Source organism: Globicephala melas, chromosome 11 (assembly GCF_963455315.2).
Source record: "Globicephala melas chromosome 11, mGloMel1.2, whole genome shotgun sequence".
Lineage (NCBI taxonomy): Eukaryota > Metazoa > Chordata > Mammalia > Artiodactyla > Delphinidae > Globicephala > Globicephala melas.
In genome coordinates this window covers 46,220,263-46,238,938 of record NC_083324.2, presented here as the reverse complement: position 1 = coordinate 46,238,938, position 18,676 = coordinate 46,220,263, and the positions used below count along the sequence as shown (strand labels likewise).

Sequence of the window (18,676 nt, the reverse complement as noted above, 5' to 3'; positions counted from 1 at the left end):
CCTAGTCCATCCCACAACTGAGACAAATTGCTCACTGGGAAGCTACTTGTCATGCTTCAGTGAAATGTGCCTATTTTTGGGGCAGGGGAGATATTGTTGAAAACAGAACATTCGTCTTCCTCACAGTTAATCAACAGTGATACAGCCTTACATTTCCTAACAACTAAAGATTTCCTAATCATTTTTTAAATGCAACAATCAAAACTATGAAGTCATTATTTGCTCTAGTTCACTGTTTTTATTTACATAACCACCTTTCTCCTAGACAAGCAACATTAAGCAAAACATAAGGCAAAGATGACTTGCTGGTGACCATCCTATTCAACTTTCTTTTGTGGAGGGTCTTCTCAGTAGTAGCCAGTTACCACATGGAGCTTTTTCTCAGTTTCAGAGAAATTTTCCTTGTATTAAAAACAGCAAGAAAGTGCTACACTTGATGGTAGTTACTGTCAAATAGTTCAATCAACCTTACAGAATTTTTGTAATAAAGTATGTAAGTTATTTAATCAACACAAAACTCTTAAAAAAACAAAACAAAAAAACCCCCAAGTACTAGCTAACTTCTGGTGCCATGAGATATAACAGCACCACTGATTTTTATATTTTAGTGGTAAAAATGTAATCCAGTTTTAGCACCCATCTACAAGAATTAGATGAAAATATATGATTTGGCTTACTGGAAGGTAACAGTCTTAATGACCCCTCAGTGAGGAAATCTGTTCCTTCTGCTGCATGCAGGCTCAAAGAAAAGAATAACAGTATTAATGGGGGAAAATAGGATAGACTTTTAGTTAAGGCTTTTCCGTACTTGAAATACTTAAGGATGGATCACATTTAAAACGGTGAACATGGCTTTGCAGCCTTAAATAGAAAACAAAGGAAAATCAGAAAAATCAATGCTAGAAATCAACTCCCATCTTTTTAACCAAAACCCTGTCTCGACACTCCATTTCAAAAATGAAGTGAAGCATTCTAAGAAAGTGACAAATTTTTACATAAAAACACACCAAATTTTGTTTAACTCTATCAGTTATTAGACATGGTATATATAAGCAAGGAAAATAAGGTGCACCTTTACATTATATAAAATAATGAAGCCAGAAATCACTTTTTAAAATTGGCAGTACAGACTGCAATATAAAAAATACTTGATATAGCAAAGTTAGATAGAAATAAAAATTTCAGTTGAAAAATTACAATATTTCAGTACAGCAGAGGGACAAATAACCTTTTATTAAAGCTACCAGATTTGGAGACTCTTGTACATGTTGATTTTGGAGAAAGGAAAGTCATTCTTCTAGAAGGCACTACCTGGTTTAAATGTGCTAGCAGCTTCATAAAGAAAACATGGGGAAAGTACAGTCAAGAAGACTGCCTGGTTCTCATGTGAGATTCCTTACTCTCTGCATCGCAGACTGCAAATTATTGCTGAGGAACTGTATTACCCATGTGCATTTCCACGTCATCTGCAGTGTGCTCAGTCCACAGTGTCACAGATCTCCTTCACTTTCTGGTTAAAGTCTTCTGGTTGATCTGCATACACATAATGCCCTGCTCCGAGAATGGCCTAGGAAAGGAAAAGCAGTCAGATGGTCAGTGAGTAAAAGCATTTAATAAAACACAATGACACATACAAAGACACTTAGCAATGAAAGTGAGAACAGCTATATATAAAACATAAAAGAAAAAGCAATACTGATCTGCAGTAACTATTATATACTTCATTAAATAAAGGATCTGAGAATAAAGAAAAAATCCAGTGAACCTTACTAAAATTTTCATATGCAAAAATAACATTCTAAATTGACCTCTAACAATAGGGCCAACAGAAACACTGAACAAAGTAAGCATGTGCTGCCGTGGGAGGTGGTCGCAGTGCTATTGGACCTGTCTGTCCCTCTTTCAGTCTCTCCCACTGCGGAGATGCTGTGACTCTAGGACAGACAAGGGCCTAAGAATGGGGATTCGCTGTCTGGACATGAAGATTTGTATGGGTCAAACCCCTGCCCCCGTCACAAGTGACAGCAGGTCTCTGACCAAAGCTGCAGGTATAGCTTAGATGTGAAAGCACAGGGATGACCTGAAATCTCACTGAAAGCAAAGATAATAGAACAGACTTCACCTACAACTATAAGCCAAAAATAAACCACACACTTACTATAGTCTTCACATACGAATGTGGTCGTAATGACTGGATGCTGGTGCCAGAATTGCCATCTATGCAGGATCGGGCGCCATAGATGACCGAAACTGGAATGTCAGGGTGCATTTTACCAATTCGCTGCAGCATTGGTCTCTTTGCCCATCCATAAGGGACAGTCATATTTCTGAACGCAGTCTCACCACTGCGTTCAGAGGGAGAAAGGGAGAAAATCATATGTATGATTCTGGGGGATAAGTATGTATCACACTCCCACCTCTACCAAAACAGACTCATATTTAGCTTCTCCTCCTTTTAAGAAAAACCGCAGCTTACATAGAAAATAATTTACTAGGAAATGTAAGGAAGAAACCCCACAGAAGTTATATGCTTTTGTTAGATAAACAAGGATGCTTTAAACTCTAAAAAAACTCTTAAAAAAAATGATCATCTTCCGAATCAAAACATGCAACCCTAAGTCCCTATCATAAAATCATCAAATTTCCTGTGGGGATAGCTGAAATACGTTTTTTCACTCTAACTTATTTACAAGGGAGCTTTTCCACATGTTCATCGCACCAGCATTTTACCTACAATGGCAAAACCAATACCAAGATAAGAACACATTCAGCTTAAGTATTCTTTGTGTATTGTTTATATTTAAAATTTTCTGCCTGTTATGATGTTTGCCATCTTTAAAAACCTTTCCGGCTGGGGAGAGACAGCCTCCTGGAGCTAGCCAATTCGTAGAGACAGCAAAGGACTCAACTGGGACTGCCTTTATATGCAAACTAACCAATCCAGAGCTGCACCTCTTCTGTCTGGCTTGCACATCCCCGGAGGCAATGTTCCTCTGCCTTAATCAGCCCAGGGCCAGGTGCCAGACAACTAGAAACCACCCCTATATCTTAGTGCCCACTGAAATTATTCAACTAGCGAATCCTACACTGCCTACCCTGCGCTGCCTTGCCTCTCCTGCAGAACCCAGTAAAGGCTCCTGCCTGGACTTTCCCTCACTCCTGTCTTCTGCCACCTGACCAAAATCTGGTGCATCCCCCCGACCCTTCAAAGCATTCAGTGACCCCCTCTCTAGGACCTGTGAGTATACTAAACTTTGTTTTCTTGAGCCTGTCCTATGTCTTCTCTCATGGCCACAGCTGACTGACCGTCACATAAAATACAGAACATTTGGCAAACTCCTAGGACAGATCCATTCTGCCGTCATTTCTCTTCTTTCCTTGTACTAGGTGTGCTTCTGAACGGCCGTTTATGAATTCAAGTTCCACCACAAGAAAGGCAACAAACTAGGATTACACAGGCACACGTAATCATGGAATGTGAGTAGGTGAAGAACAAACCACTAAGACCATGCAGGAAAACAGATGATGTCCCTGGAACAGGCCACTAAAAATTGCTGAAACAAGTCAATGAAGTGTGTAGACCTAAACCATCAGACCCAACTGCCTGGTGAGTCACAAAACATCAAACCCTTGGGGGAACCCCAAACCTCTCCAGCCTCCCTCACCTTTGGCAGAGAACCTCTAACCTACTTTATTAAAAAGACTGAGGCTACAGCTATACCTCAAGTGCTCTCAAGGCCTCAATTTTTTTAATAAAGTAGGTGTACATATTCTCTGACAGAAGTGAGAGAGGAACAACAACAAAAAAAAAGTGAAGGAGGCTGTCTCTGCATCTCACCTCTCAGCCTTTCACCCAAGTTTCAGTCTTAGCAAGGATGAGGTACCACTTTTATATTTTAAAGTATGGTCTATGGCTAGAATCATCTGAAGCATTTGTTAAAGATGCAGCCCAGAACTGCTGAATTAGTCTTAGAGACAGAGTTCAGGTACCACTTTCTTTTTTTTTTTTAATATTCAATGGTCTTCACTACAATTATTATTTTTTTTACATCTTTATTGGAGTATAATTGCTTTACAATGTTGTGTTAATTTCTGCTGTACAACAAAGTGAATCAGCTATATGCATACATATATCCCCATATCCCCTCCTTCTTGTGTCTCCCTCCCACCCTCCCTATCCCACCCCTCTAGGTGGTCACAAAGCACGAGCTGATCTCCCTGTGCTATGTGGCTGCTTCCCACTAGCTATCTATTTTACATTGGGTAGTGTATATAAGTCAATGCTACTCTCTCACTTCGTCCCAGCTTACCCCTCCCCCTCCCCGTGTCCTCAAGTCCATTCTCTACGTCTGTGTCTTTATTCCTGTCCTGCTCCTAGGTTCATCAGAACCATTTTTTTTAGATTCCATATATATGTGTTAGCAAACGGTATTTGTTTTCCTCTTTCTGACTTCCTTCACTCTGTATGACAGACTCTAGGTCCATCCACCTCACTACAAATAACTCAATTTCATTTCTTTTTATGGCTGAGTAATATTCCATTGTATATATGTGCCACATCTTCTTTATCCATTCATCTGTCGATGGATACTTAGGTTGCTTCCATGTCTTGGCTATTATAAATAGTGCTGCAGTGAACATTGTGGTACATGACTCTTTTTGAATTATGGTTTTCTCAGGGTATATGTCCAGTAGTGAGATTGCTGGGTCATATGGTAGTTCTATTTTTGGTTTTTTAAGGAACCTCCATACTGTTCTCCAAAGTGGCTGTACCAATTCACATTCCCACCAACAGTGCAAGAGGGTTCCCTTTTCTCCACACCCTCTCCAGCATTTATTGTTTGTAGATTTTTTGATGATGGCCATTCTGACTGGTGTGAGGTGATACCCTCAGTGTAGTTTTGATTTGCATTTCTCTAATGATTAGTGATGTTGAGCATCCTTTCATGTGTTTGTGGGCAACCTGTATATCTTCTTTGGAGAAATGTCTATTTAGGTCTTCCGCCCAGTTTTGGATTGGGTTGTTTTTTTGATATTGAGCTGCATGAGCTTCTTGTATATTTTGGAGATTAATCCTGTGTCCATTGATTCGTTTGCAAATATTTTCTCCCATTCCGAGGGTTGCCTTTTCATCTTGTTTATGGTTTCCTTTGCTGAGGCACCACATTTTTGACAAACACCTCCAATAATTCTGGTACAGAAGCCAGCACAAGAACTGGAGCTCTCATCGTTATACTCCATTCTTGATCCTCTCCCTAATGACTGTAGGCTCTGTCTTCCAGGATCCTCCCAGCTCGTCAAGACTTTCAGGCTCTGTTTTCTCTACCAGTGCCTTGTACACAACATCCACAAGTAATTTAAAAAAAAAAGAAAAAGAAATACCTTTGCTTGGCCCTCTTGCTCCCTCTACTATGCTCTCTCTCATAATCACTGTCAAAATTCACGCAGACTCCCCTTCCCCTCGACCCTCACTTACTCCTCACCGCTGCAGCAGTGTTTCTCATGCTGACACACAGACTTGAAGAAGTGCTGAGTAAAAGAAGGGTGCAATCAGCAAATAAACTTGAAAATGCTGCCTAGTATCTCCCACGCACCTGGGAGATTCAAAACCCTTCGGCTTGGGCTTTCCTGGTAGCACAGTGGTTAAGAATCCGCCTGCCAATGCAGGGGACACAGGTTCTAGCCCTGGTCTGGGAAGATCCCACATGCCGCGGAGCAACTAAGCCCGTGTGCCACAACTACTGAGCCTGCACTCTAGAGCCCACAAGCTACAACTACTGAAGCCCGCGAGCCTAGAGCCCGCGCTCCACAACAAGAGAGGCTGCCGCAATGAGAGGCCCACGCACCACAACGAGGAGTAGCCCCCGCTCGCAACTAGAGAAAGCCCGCATGCAGCAATGAAGACCCAACACAACTGAAAATAAAAAACAAACCAACAACAACAAAAAACCTTTGGCTTAAAAAAGGGTTCTAAGAAGATCCATGGTACAGAAAACCATTCTTGTTTAACCCAGAACTCCTTTTTTGTAGAACATTCATACTCATTTGGGAATGCTGCTTTATTTGAAATTCTTCTTTCTCTCTCAACTCTGACCACCTTAACAAGATGCCCAAGGCCAAGACTTCCCTCAACTATCCACAGGCACCTTAGGGGAAGAAAGTTTGTCTGGCTTTTGTTTTTGTTTTGCGGTACACGGGCCTCTCACTGTTGTGGCCTCTCCCGTTGCGGAGCACAGGCTCCGGACACGCAGGCTCCGTGGCATGTGGGATCTTCCCCAACCGGGGCACGAACCCGTGTTCCCTGCATCGGCAGGCAGATTCTCAACCACTGTGCCCTGTCTGGCTTTTTAATCTCTCATCAGAATCTAGTACAATGTTTTACATAGTAGGTGCTCCATGAATAGATGAGTAAATTAAGAAGTGTTAGTCATTTAACTACTTGTCCTTTTAAATTTAGTCATTTACATACTGATAAAAATCTCCTGGACTCTTCATATATTTTCAAAAAATAAAAGTCTAAAACACAAACACAGTAAATTTAGATAAACCTTACCTCGGAGTCTGAACATTACAGTGGTAAATGTATTCTGTCACAGTATCATCTGCAAACATTGAAGAATACTTCCGTTTGAAATCAGGCCTTAAACGCTGTACTAGACTTAAACCTATTTAATAGAAAACAAACATTTTAAATTATATGTATGTTTTAAATTATAATTTAATTTATATACAAATATAGAAGAGTTTAGTGTTTGCTTCTATAATGAGCACTACACGCTACATTACACATGTATTCAAATATGTATTTTAAGTGGAAAAAAGCACAGATCCTAGAAACTGCTCTCCTCAAGTTCCCTAAGGAAAGATTAAAATAAGAATAAAAGTCTGTCATATGCTGACTTACTAATATGCTTTAGGAGCTCAAAAACAGTTGCCTAAGACTTGTTTTTGTAGGAAAATAAATTGTATTAAACAAGGGAGGTGAATAGGACAGCTCATACATAAAATTAACTTAATAAATTGTATTTCTTCCACAATTACAACACATTAGCATCTATATGAAGTGAATTGGTATATAAATATTTCTTGGGAAAATTAATTCAGAGTTTCTGCTTGGGACACTAGCAGAAGTCCCCGCTAAGTCCATCCACAGTGGCTCTCACGGTCCCACCCCTCAGGTGAGAGGCAGGGGCAAGGCCTCCAAAGCAAAGAGGATGAAGAGCAGGAACTTTTGTCTGGTTACTGTTTTCCCTCGGGGACCCAGGGACTGGCCGGTTTCCCTCTCTGCTATCACTGCCCAATACTCTAGCAAGATCTTATTACTTCTTCACTGGCCCTGCCTTCCCATCTCTGAAGGAATTACACAGCTCCACCAAGAATTCTCATGATGCAGTGGACATTCTGCATCACCCTCACCACCATGTGCAGACAACAATGGGAGGCAGAGGACATGGCTTTAAAGGGCCCCTCCTAGGCTTCCTCCCTCCCCCATCATTATCTCCTAACTTCTTTTTATGCTTTACTTTTCCCATAATTGCTACCTGTGTAACTGTGATCAAGCAAAATCCACTTACATGTCAGGACTATAAAGCTCTTAAGCAGCTCATCAAAGGAGGACCAGGCACCTAAGAAGGCGTGGCTCTATGGGGGGGGCGGTGAAAAGAGGCTACCTACAGGAGTACTGAGGGCATGTAGTGTGGTCACCAATTCAGCCCCTGTGCCCTCTTCTCATTGCTGCAGTCCCGCTGCTCTCCCAAAGGGATGGCACTCAGGCAAGGGCGGGGGCAGGCCTGGACAGGGGGCAGCAGAATCTACAGTCGCCTATGCAGCAGGTATTGCCTCACCCTCACCCACCCGCCACACCGCTATTCTTTTCTTGCTAAGAGAACCTGACTTTTGTGTATCATTTAGGCAGCAACGTTCCCAGGAAAGCAGGCCCCTCGCTCCAGCCCCTGGGAACAAATGATGATTGATCAGTCATAGAAATTTCTTCTTCTTTGCTAATGGAAGAACTAGGGGTGGGCAGAGACATAAGGAGAAGTCTCCTGGGGCTCCCAGGGAAGACGTCCTTCCCTGACAAAGAGCATCATGCTTTCCTTTCTTCTTGTTCGGAGAGCCTGTGAGATCATGCTTCCTGTCCTAGCAACCACTGAGGTAAAAGGTCAAGAGAATCACATACACAGACCCAAACCCTAACATCGAGGAGCTAGCTTTGGGAACAAATGCTAAAACCACCTGCTTCCAGACTGCTTGTTAAGGAAATAATAAAAGGCCTTCTGGTTTAAACCGCTGAGGTCTTCAGTCCCTTTCAGCCAAAAGCCCTCTTAACTGACACAAGCTGTAAGAGGGAAAGGCAGAGGTCCAGACCATCACCATCTGTGACAACGAGGGAAGGAAATTCCCTTGGCTGTGAGGCTGAGACAGAAGAGCTGAGGGTCAAATAACTTAAATCAGAGACTAAACTCAAAATATGACCAGAAACACAGATCAGGAGTCCCCCAAATCTTTGTGAGAAAGGATGACTTTTATCTTCTTAACACTCTGACATTACAGGGCAAGAAAGGAATCTGAGTAATGATACCTGTTATCCCACGTTTATTGGTCAGGTCAGGCTTTGTGACCTGTCAGCTGGACATCACTAACTGGCCAAAGGCTCCTCAACAGGTCTCTGGGGCTAGCAGATAAACTCCCATGCCTGGGGCTAGCAGGTAAACTTCCCCAAGACACTACTTGCTTGGCTTTTTTCAGAATGTTCAAGGTCACCTAACCTCATCCTTAGCATTTCCCACCTCTTCTGCTTGCTAATTATCTGTAATGTTTACAATATAAAGACCCTTTTAAAAAAAATAAATTTATTTATTTTATTTTTGGCTGCGTTGGGTCTTCATTGCTGCGCACGGGCTTTTCTCTAGTTGCGGTGAGTGGGGGTTACTCTTCGTTGCGGTGTGCGGGCTTCTCACTGTGGCGGCTTCTCTTGTTGCGGAGCACGGGCTCTAGGCGCACAGCCTTCAGTAGTTGTGGCACGCAGGTTCAGCAGTTGTGGCTCATGGGCTCTGGAGCGCAGCCTCTGTAGTTGTGGAGCACAGGCTCAGTTGCTGTGGCATGTGGGATCTTTCTGGACCAGGGCTTGAACCTGTGTGCCCTGCATTGGCAGGCATATTCTTAACCACTGCGCCACCAGGGAAGCCCTGAAGACTCCTTTTTAAGGAGAGGAGCCTGGTTTCATTCACCTTTATGCATGGACTGGTACTTTTTAGAGGAGGAGGAGAAAAAGTAAGGTTCAGTTTTTTTGTTTGTTTTTAAGATTTTAACTAACAATGGTGATCAGCAAATACTCCTCTATTGCTATGTATAAACATTTTGCTTTCCTAGGATACAGATACAAGCAAGCACTCACCAAAGGGTCCTGCAATCCTGAGGCTGGCTAAAGGGTTAAAGGGAGTCAATGCTGCTCCCAAGGCTCTGATCCAAATTGGAATTGGTCTCTCTTCATCAGCAAGGTGTGGTCGCTCAGGAAAACCCCAAGGCTCCACTAAAATGAGATGACTAACCCTGCACGGGAAAGAACAGACTTCAGATCATTTGGCAAATTCACCCTAGGACTATAAAGAAATTACACGATTTATAAAGTAAAAATAGAATGAACTTCCTTCGAAAACCTTGCGTTAAAGAAAAAACTAATGACTGAACAGGTTACATCATGCTCTTATTATGCATAAATTGATGAGATTTGGTAGGATTTGAGAGTTGTTATGGTAGAAAGAGGGCTTCATTTTTAATCTTTCTAAATGTGGAAAGTAACGGATGTGTGAAAGGGTATATGATAACTGTGGTTATTCTTGAGAAACAAGAAAAGACAGCATTTGTTGTTGTTTAAGCTACACTCTGGCAGATGATATAGATCACTGACCATTCAGAAAAATCCAATGGTTCCACGTATCTCATGGCTGACACTGCAGAAATGACTGGAGATTAATATTACACTCATAAAATGGCTTCGGACACCAACAATAGTTATCTCCTATGAACCAAATCATTCTAAAAATTTATGAGGCATTAGCACTTTAGGTGGATTCAAAAGGACTTTGAATGAACGTTTGACAAACATGAAGATAATGTAACAATATGGGCTGAAATTATACCCTTAGTTTGGGATTTCAGTTTGGTGAACAGGAACACATTTACCCTATGCATAACATCATGATATACTGGCATTAGATTCTGTTCCTAATCCTTTCCTAATTTTCTTCTTTACTTCAAAGAGACAGAAAAGCTTCATTCCAAACTCATATAAAAATTGTTTCATGTCACTAATAGTTTTAATTTTTCCATCTTAGGAAGCATCTTTCTGATGAGGGAAAACCAGAACCATGTCCTTGTGATTGTATCACGGTATAACACATCATAAAGATCTTCAACAAAACATAAATGTCCTGACACAAAACGATATTCAACTGTAGCCAAAACAGTCAACAAATGGCAGCAAAAATCTCCCAAGGGTGAACCGACACTGATTCCGTGTCGGTCATGATCGAAATAGAAAGGTAAAAAAAACAGAACATGGGAACAGACAGCTATTATTTTCCCAATATAAGAAGTTTTCTTATTTTTGTCAGTACAGATAAGGATGAGTTAGTAATGAATCCTTTGCTCTGACTGCATTTTCTCAAACAGAAAGCTTCAGAGCACAGACCCAGAGCACAGAGCTCCAAGGACCCTTGGAGAATACTCAGCCCAATCTTTCATCTCATCAGATGAGAAGAAAGCTGAGATGTACTATGTGACTCACTCCAGAACCTCAAGCTAGTCAAAGCAGAACTAGGGTTATGACCCTTATTTCCCAACCCCAGTGTACTAACAGACGCCAACAAGCCATCGGGCAGAAGGCTCTCTTTCCTAAGAATAGGCCAAGCAACATAAGCTAAACAGATTAGTAAAGGTAGGGCTTAACTCTTATCAACTCTAGGCCAGTCCTAACACTATACTCTAAATCTCATAGCATCCAGAAGATCTGTAGAATGTAACTATGAATCTGTGTGAAGGTATGTCAAATGTGAGATTTCCATATACTTAAGAGTGACATCACTGCTTAAAAGTTTTATGCGACTTTTTTCTAATAGTGTATGGAAATGGAGGTGAAAGTGAATTTTTTTTTAAAAAAGTTCTCTCTCATATTCTGACTGCCTCCTAAATTCCTATGACAGCCCACAGGGAGATTTGAGGGTTGGGGAGGGGACACATGCCAGAGGTCTGAGTGGAATTAATGAAACAGCCACCTAGTTGAAAGCAGCAAGGATTCATTTCGGGGAAAGAGCTGGTATTATTCACTACTGACTTTGCCTGAAGAGAAAAACGAACGCTTTCTTAAAACATACTCTACAGGAAAAGATGAGTAAATTTTCTTACCAACTTGTTATGGGATTTTGCCCAGTCTGCTCTGAGCTCTTACTGACCTGCTAACCCAAGAAGGGGCAGGACAAAGGAAACCTGAGGGAGGAAAGTCTCACCTATCTCTAGTTAACTGATGGTATTGTTTTTGCCTTAGTTTTGGCTTGCCTTGTTTAGTATGGATCTATGAGATTTTAACAGGTTACACAGAGTATATATACAGGAGCAGATAACATTTTTTTTCTTTTTGAAATGGAGTAAATTGCCCCAACTGTTGTTTGATCCTATGCCTTCAGCCTAGCACATGGTAGATGCTCAGTAAACATTTGGAATATTGTGCTTTTCCAGTTTCCTTTTGATCCTTATCTATAATGATGTACAAATTTTATAAAGTATAACCAGAGTAAGCATAGGAGTTAGTCCAGTCTGAATTTTTCTGGTCCCCTGGATGACATTAGAACACCACTGTTATTTCTCATATTAATCTTGCAGGTCATTACTCATTAGTGGGTAGTAAAATCCACTTACAGAGTCAGAGCCAGTCTGTTTTTTAATAAAATTGTATAATTTGGAATAGAAAAATGTATCATATAACAAAACTTTTGTTTCAGACACACATATAATCATTACTGAGGGTTGTAGTCAAAAAAGTTGGAAAACAATTTTTTAAAAGCTCTGCAACAACGTCTAAACTGTAGTTATATATCATCTGCCTCCACTTGTAAAAAACCTCAGAAACTAACTGTCGCTTATTTTTGGTTGTAAGGATTTTAAATGAGAGACCATGCAAAGCACTTAGGCTGGCGGCTCTCAAATAACAAATACCCAGTAAATGCTAGCTAGTTATAGTAGCAAATACAGGAAGATTACTAGAGAATAATTCATTCTAGAAGCATGGGAAGACAGTGGCTGGGACCATGTAAGGAATGAGTAATTTAACTTTTTTTATTCTTTAGAAAAGCTTTATCACAGGCTTTGGCTCACACTCCTTATAATCCTGCACCAGACCAAGTTCCCAGGCTATCTTCTCACCTGCTTCTCTAGTAAGAAGATTATCTCCTCATTTGCTAGGCGCTATTTAGTTTTAATGTATATCCAAACTCATATACTAATCCAGACTCGACCCTCTAATATCCCATAGAGGATAGCCTGATGGGATTGTTAGTTCACATCTAGGCTTAAGGAACGGGTCTAGCCAGACAGCATGTGAGTCATCCTATCAGACATCTTTATCAAGAATCAGAGGCTAGGGACCTCCCTGGTGATGCAGTGGTTAAGAATCCACCTGCCAATGCAGGGGACACAGGTTCAAGCCCTGGAAGCCCGGGAAGATTCCACATGCCACGGAGCAACTGAGCCTGTGCACCACAACTACTGAGTCTGCACTCTAGAGCCCACGAGCCCCAACTACTGAGCCCTCATGCCACAACTACTGAAGCCCAAGTGCCTAGAGCCCGTGCTCCACAACAAGAGAAGCCACTGCAATGAGAAGCCCGCGCACCACAATGAAGAGTAGGCCCCACTCTCCACAACTAGAGAAAGCCTGCGCACAGCAATGAAGTCCCCCTCCCCTAAAAAAAAGAGAGAGAAAAAAAAAAAGAATCAGAGGCTAATGCAAACTACAGGAAAAACAAAGAACCAGCAAAGCAGGAACACAAGAAGAGCTCATCAGTATAGAAACATAATGAAGCATTCTTCTCCAGGTTAGTCATCACAGTAGGTCTTGAGTTTGAAGATGGTGAGCAGATTACAGCCTACAGGGCAAAGAGGTAGGTAACACCTGCTCCAACATTCTGGGACAGCTGAGTCTAAATGCTAACAAGTCTATGGAAACCCGACTTTCACAAGACTTAAAGTCAGCTACCAGCCAGAAATAATACAACAGGAATGACCAGACCCAGAACCAAAATGTACAAAGGAGTTTACAGGACCTACTAAGGAACAAGGAAAAGGACCAGAAAGAACTCGAGTCAGTGCACAAATGAGGCATTCTCAAAAAGAAGTTAGCCCCAGATAGTTCCCATTGGTTCCAAGCCACTGAGGGGAGGATGGGGCACAGAACAATAAACTTAAATACCTCTAACTTCGAGTCAAGTAGAACAGTCTTTCTTCTCAAGACAGGCTGATAAGAAATGCTCAGCCCAGCTCCACATAGTCTGGAGACAGGAGACAGAGCCAGGCAAGGTCAAAAGCAAGATGATTTGAAAACCTTTTAGTGGAGAAGACCAGTTGTAACCTATACTCTTGTGACTTGGAATGGATCTCTTTGCTAAACACTTTCTAAGTTAATAAAAGTTTTCATAGTGTCCTTTTCCTTAGTTTATAACAAATACCTATAAAATACAGATAGTCTCTGTATGGGATCCTGAACAGCAGGGGCCAGAATGAAAAGGAAAATGAAAAGGAAACACTGAGTACACAGATGAAAGAAAGGAGACGGTATCTTTGGCTATTGTTGCTGGTTTCCTCTATTCCCTTTGTTCCCCCCTTAAGGTGATCAGACACTGCTTGATGAAGAAGATTTTACAGAGTGGCAGCCCAAGACACCTCACACAGTGGTCCTGTTTAATTAATGCAGCACATTAATCTACAAGTAAAATTACAGAAAACATCTCTAATTATCACACATCACGGTAAGAGAACGGGGATGAACTAAGGTCATTTTAGCGGAAGGAATGTGAGGTTTGTGCCTCCATTTGGAGTTATCCATTCATCAGTTCATAACTTCTCTGCCCACCAACCACACAGCCTTTCCAGAATGGCCCAGATGTCCCCCTAGAACAGGGCCTTTGCAATTTTTGTCCCTACTACCTAGAATGCTCTCCTGCTACATCCCTTTGAGACCTCCGCCTCAGCTCGAATTACACTTCTTTAGGATACCATAATGGACCTGAGACTGGGTCAGATATTCATCAAGATTTCTCACAGCTGTCATGCTACTCATGTGGTTATTTGTGTCTTTTCCCCCAATGCACTGTAAGCCTTACAAGCACACAAAGTCACTCAACATTATTTTAACAGAACCAACCTGTTTATTTCAATGAAGGACTCATCCAGGTACTTTTACATAAAGAATCACAATTGCTGAATACTCAGTTTTTAATCAATATCAAGAATCTGGGGAAAATATGGGATCACTGCCACAAGTTAGGCTATAGAACAACTTTTATGGACAGAGGCACTCTGCTGCTCATAGAGATGAAGCACACAGGTTGACCTAATGTACCAAAAATTGGAAAAAATTAGTTTTTATTTATTTTCTATTATTAGAATCATTCCTAAACAAGTACATTAAACTAGGCATTTTCACACTTCTCCTCAAACTGTCCTATAAAAACAAAGAATGAAAGAATGGGGCTGCCCATAAAAGATTAAGGGCAGAAATAGGTATGGATTGGGACATAAGTCCCAACAAGTAAAAAAAAGTGTTGTCTTTGTGGTTTTTTCCTCCATGCATAGGAACAATAGAAATTAAAGAGCTGTGGTTTTACTTAGGAGAAAAAAAAAGTACAGATTATATCTATCATACCTGAGCAGGCAAAGAAAAAAGTCATATTCTCAAAGTCCACTTGAGAAAAAAGAGAGAAAGAGAGATAAGAAAAGAAGCATAGTGAGTGAAGGAAATGAACTGAACCTCATCTGGTCTCTATTAGACCATTTTTTCCCCTCCTCTCACCCCACCCCACCAAAATCTTTCTGAAACTCAAAGATTTAATCTCATGACAGCATAATAAAAATGGTCCTTGTAGGGGAGGCTATGCATGTGTAGGAACAAGGATTACATGGGAAATCTCTGTACCTCCCTCTCAAACAGCTCTAAAAAAAGTTTTTTAAAAAGGTACCTGGATCAAGTTAAAGTTGGATAAGTGACATTTAGAGTAGGTAGTTACTTACAGTATACAACAGACCACTCCGCTGCACCAGAGAAAATATGTGTATGCCACCAAGCAGCTTTTCTGGCTCAGGTAAAACCTCTCAGATCACACAGATGGCGACCCTGACAACCACCCAACTGCTTAGTAGGAGTGCAACTTGAAGAAACAGCTAATGCTAAATCTCACTCACTATGAGGCTTGCTATAATTATGAACACTTACACTGGTAACAGTCAATTGTGTTTAACTACATTTGGATCTGTGAGTCTGCTGAACTGTTCTATTAACCATAACATCTGATCTTCTATGGAAATCTAGATGAATTTGCTTAGTCAGGATCAAGCAGAAAAAGTTTCTGTAAGGTAAGAAATTAACACAAATGGGGACCATTACGGAGCAGTGAGGACGTCTGCAGCAAAGGAAATGATGTCTCTATAAGAACAGAGACATTCTTATTTATTGATCTCTTTCTTCTCCGGTAAAAGGGAAGTGCTCCAAGGAAAGCCATCCCGAAAAGCAACATAGGAAAAAAGCTAGGGGGAAGGAGAACCCTAGAGGTTAACTGCCACCTTCCTATACTGTGTGCTACACTGTGGTATCATCTGGTCTATACTTACTAATCATACAAAATATGATTTTGTGACCTCCCCCCAGATTAGCAACATAAATAATAGGAAATAGCATAAGAAAATAAGGTAAAGAAAGGAAGAGAGGGCTTCCCTGGTGGCGCAGTGGTTGAGAGTCCGCCTGCCGAAGCAGAGGACACGGGTTCGTGCCCCGGTCTGGGAAGATCCCACATGCCGCGGAGCGGCTGGGCCCGTGAGCCATGGCCGCTGAGCCTGCGCGTCCGGAGCCTGTGCCACAGCAGTGAGAGGCCCGCATACCGCAAAAAAAAAAAAAAAAGAAAGAAAGAAAGAAAGGAAGAGATGTTACAAAGATTCTGAAGTAAACACTCATTAATTCAATGACTCAGAAAAAAATTCTATGGCAATAAAGGTTAGGGCACAGTATAATAATAAAAAAAAGCCAGAAGATATTCTATGCAGGTGTATTTTCTGTAGCTTAGAGATGTGGAAACTAAAATTTAGAGATTAAGTGATTTGCTCTAAGCCAGAAAGACAGCACTAGCACCTACGTCTTCTAATTTCTAACCTCTGGTTTTCTATTGCAGCTTACTAAAACCTGGAAAAGGTTAGGAAAAGCCTGCTGGATCCATAGGCCTAATGATAATAATAACTGTAAACAATAACAACAGTTTTTACTCGTGGCTTAAATTGTGTACATTCTAACAAATAGAAAGTCCTTTCACAAACCTCCTACCAATGTGTAGCATATGTAACAGGAAAACCTGGCAACACTATTTCTGCTACTAAATTGGCCATCAGTTGTGGCTATTCAGTCTACAGGGTCCTTTAAGACAATGTCTGTCTTATAAGGTTCAGACACCAACAACCACCAAAGAGGGGAACTGGAAACCAGCGCTTGGGTGCCTCTCTTTTGTCACCATCACTTACCTTGATGGGTACTTCAGTGAGTAGGCAGCACCCAGGAACCCACCCAGGTTGTGTCCAAGCAAAATCATTTTGTCCAATCCTAATGCACATCTCCACTCTTCAATGGATTCCACAAACTGATTCTCTACTTCTTCTGCATCACTGTCAAATCTGGGTCGGCTACTTCGTCCAAAGCCCAGCAGGTCAAAAGCATAGACAGGTCTATTGGTGCAAAGATCTCCAAAATTCAGTGCCCAGAGTCCAAGACCTCCTCCAAAACCATGGAGGAGGACAAGTGGAGTCTTATTTGAAATATTATGAGAAAGCTTCAGTGTCCATATTTTATTTCCATTAGATATACGAACAGGTCCTTTTTTGTATGTGCAGGGGACACCTAATGGAAACATAAAAGAGAAATTCTGCTTAGTGTCACTACTTCTGAGAAGGGGAGTATTCTCAGAGCAATCAGAAATTAATAATTTAGAAACCATCTGGTATTCATTTATATGAGTTTAGCCTTTATTATATCAGCCCTAAAAAAAAAGTGCACATTTTATTGAAGCAATTCTTTTTTTCTTTAATTTTATTTATTTATTTGTTTGTTTACTTCTTCATTGTGGTGCACAGGCTTCTCATTGCAGTGGCTTCTCTTGCTGCAGAGCACGGGCTCTAGGTGAGTGGGCTTCAGTAGTTGTGGCATGCAGGCTCAGTAGTTGTGGCATGCAGGCTCAGTAGTTGTGGCTTGCAGGCTCTAGGGTGCAGGCTCAGTAGTTGTGGTGCACACACTTAGTTGCTCCGCAGCACATGGGAGCTTCCCGTACCAGGACTCAAACCCATGTCCCCTGCACTGGCAGGCGGATTCTGAACCACTGCACCACCAGGGAAGTCCCAAAGCAAGTATTTCTTAATTACCATATTTTACATCTTGGTGGTAAGATCTATCTCAGACAAGTCTCAAGCAACTGTGGCCTAGGTTTTCTGGCAAGTCATGTCAGCTCTTTGGACTTCTTTCCATATCTATCAGTTGAGGGTACTGGAGTGGAACTTAGTGGCTGCTGAATCCATTATTTTAAAGTCTCTAGCTTTACAGACAATAGAATACTACCTTGTATGTGTAGAACACTTGAAGATTAAGCATTGAACGTTGAACTCAGACTCAAAAGAAACATTTTTCCCTAAAACATCATCATGAATTTAGGGAAGAATTAACATGTATTAAACACATAACTGAAATCTTAAGTCATCATAATGTTTAGTAGAAAAAGATGGCAGGAACTCCTCAGCATGAGGTGCCAGGTAGTCTTGAGTTCGTATCCAACAATCTCTCTAGAGAAAGCAAATAATCACAATTTTGTAGATAAAAAATCTTTCTTGCCCTCAATGCTACAGGACTAAATACTTTAAATCTCCCCCAAAACTGACTAAAGATGAAACTTATTTGAAATTCTTTTACATTAAATTATCAACTGAATAGCTACACTTAAGATATACCTTAATTATTTGTGCATATACATCTGCAGTGGACAAACACGGAGAACCGGGAGTTTCTGCCCTTTAACCAAATAATCTCCAGTTTTGTACCCACATAGTGGCAGAGGGGAAACCCAGCATTTGCTCAGAATATTAACAGAGCCCAGAGTGAGTGGAAATGACACCAGTTTAGAAAAGGAGGTGATCCGGTACTAGTGCCAAGCCAAACCACATTCTGAACATAGATGTCTGCACATTCCCATAAAAACGATCTGTGACCTCTATGAGAGAGCTCACCCCACTGTATTAGCTGCTTGCTTCTATGTCTGATATTAAAGCAGGGGCCAATTCTCACTCCTATTTGCATCCCTAGAACCCAGCAGTAGGAAATCAGTATGTCTGTTAAACACATGAATTGAGTATCTAGCACCCTTTTTTTTTATCTCCTGAC

The 18,676-nt window shown here is 41.2% G+C and overlaps 1 protein-coding gene across 3 annotated transcripts in view; it reads right to left on the bottom strand.

Moving 5' to 3' along the window:
• Nucleotides 1-215: 215 nt before the first annotated feature.
• Nucleotides 216-18,676, bottom strand: part of ABHD5 (abhydrolase domain containing 5, lysophosphatidic acid acyltransferase) — a 46,011-nt gene continuing 27,550 nt past the window's right edge. For 2 of the 3 annotated variants that reach the window (XM_030830229.2, XM_030830232.3), the window contains 5 exons: nucleotides 16,777-17,149; nucleotides 9,398-9,552; nucleotides 6,554-6,665; nucleotides 2,159-2,345; nucleotides 216-1,567 (listed from right to left, as the gene is read on the bottom strand). In XM_030830229.2, coding sequence (XP_030686089.2) covers nucleotides 1,478-1,567; nucleotides 2,159-2,345; nucleotides 6,554-6,665; nucleotides 9,398-9,552; nucleotides 16,777-17,149 — 917 coding nt within the window. In that variant the 3' untranslated portion in view covers nucleotides 216-1,477. Of the gene's footprint in view, nucleotides 1,568-2,158; nucleotides 2,346-4,213; nucleotides 5,530-6,553; nucleotides 6,666-9,397; nucleotides 9,553-16,776; nucleotides 17,150-18,676 lie in introns of those variants that run through there. The other variant, XM_060307926.2, reaches the window with a different exon arrangement.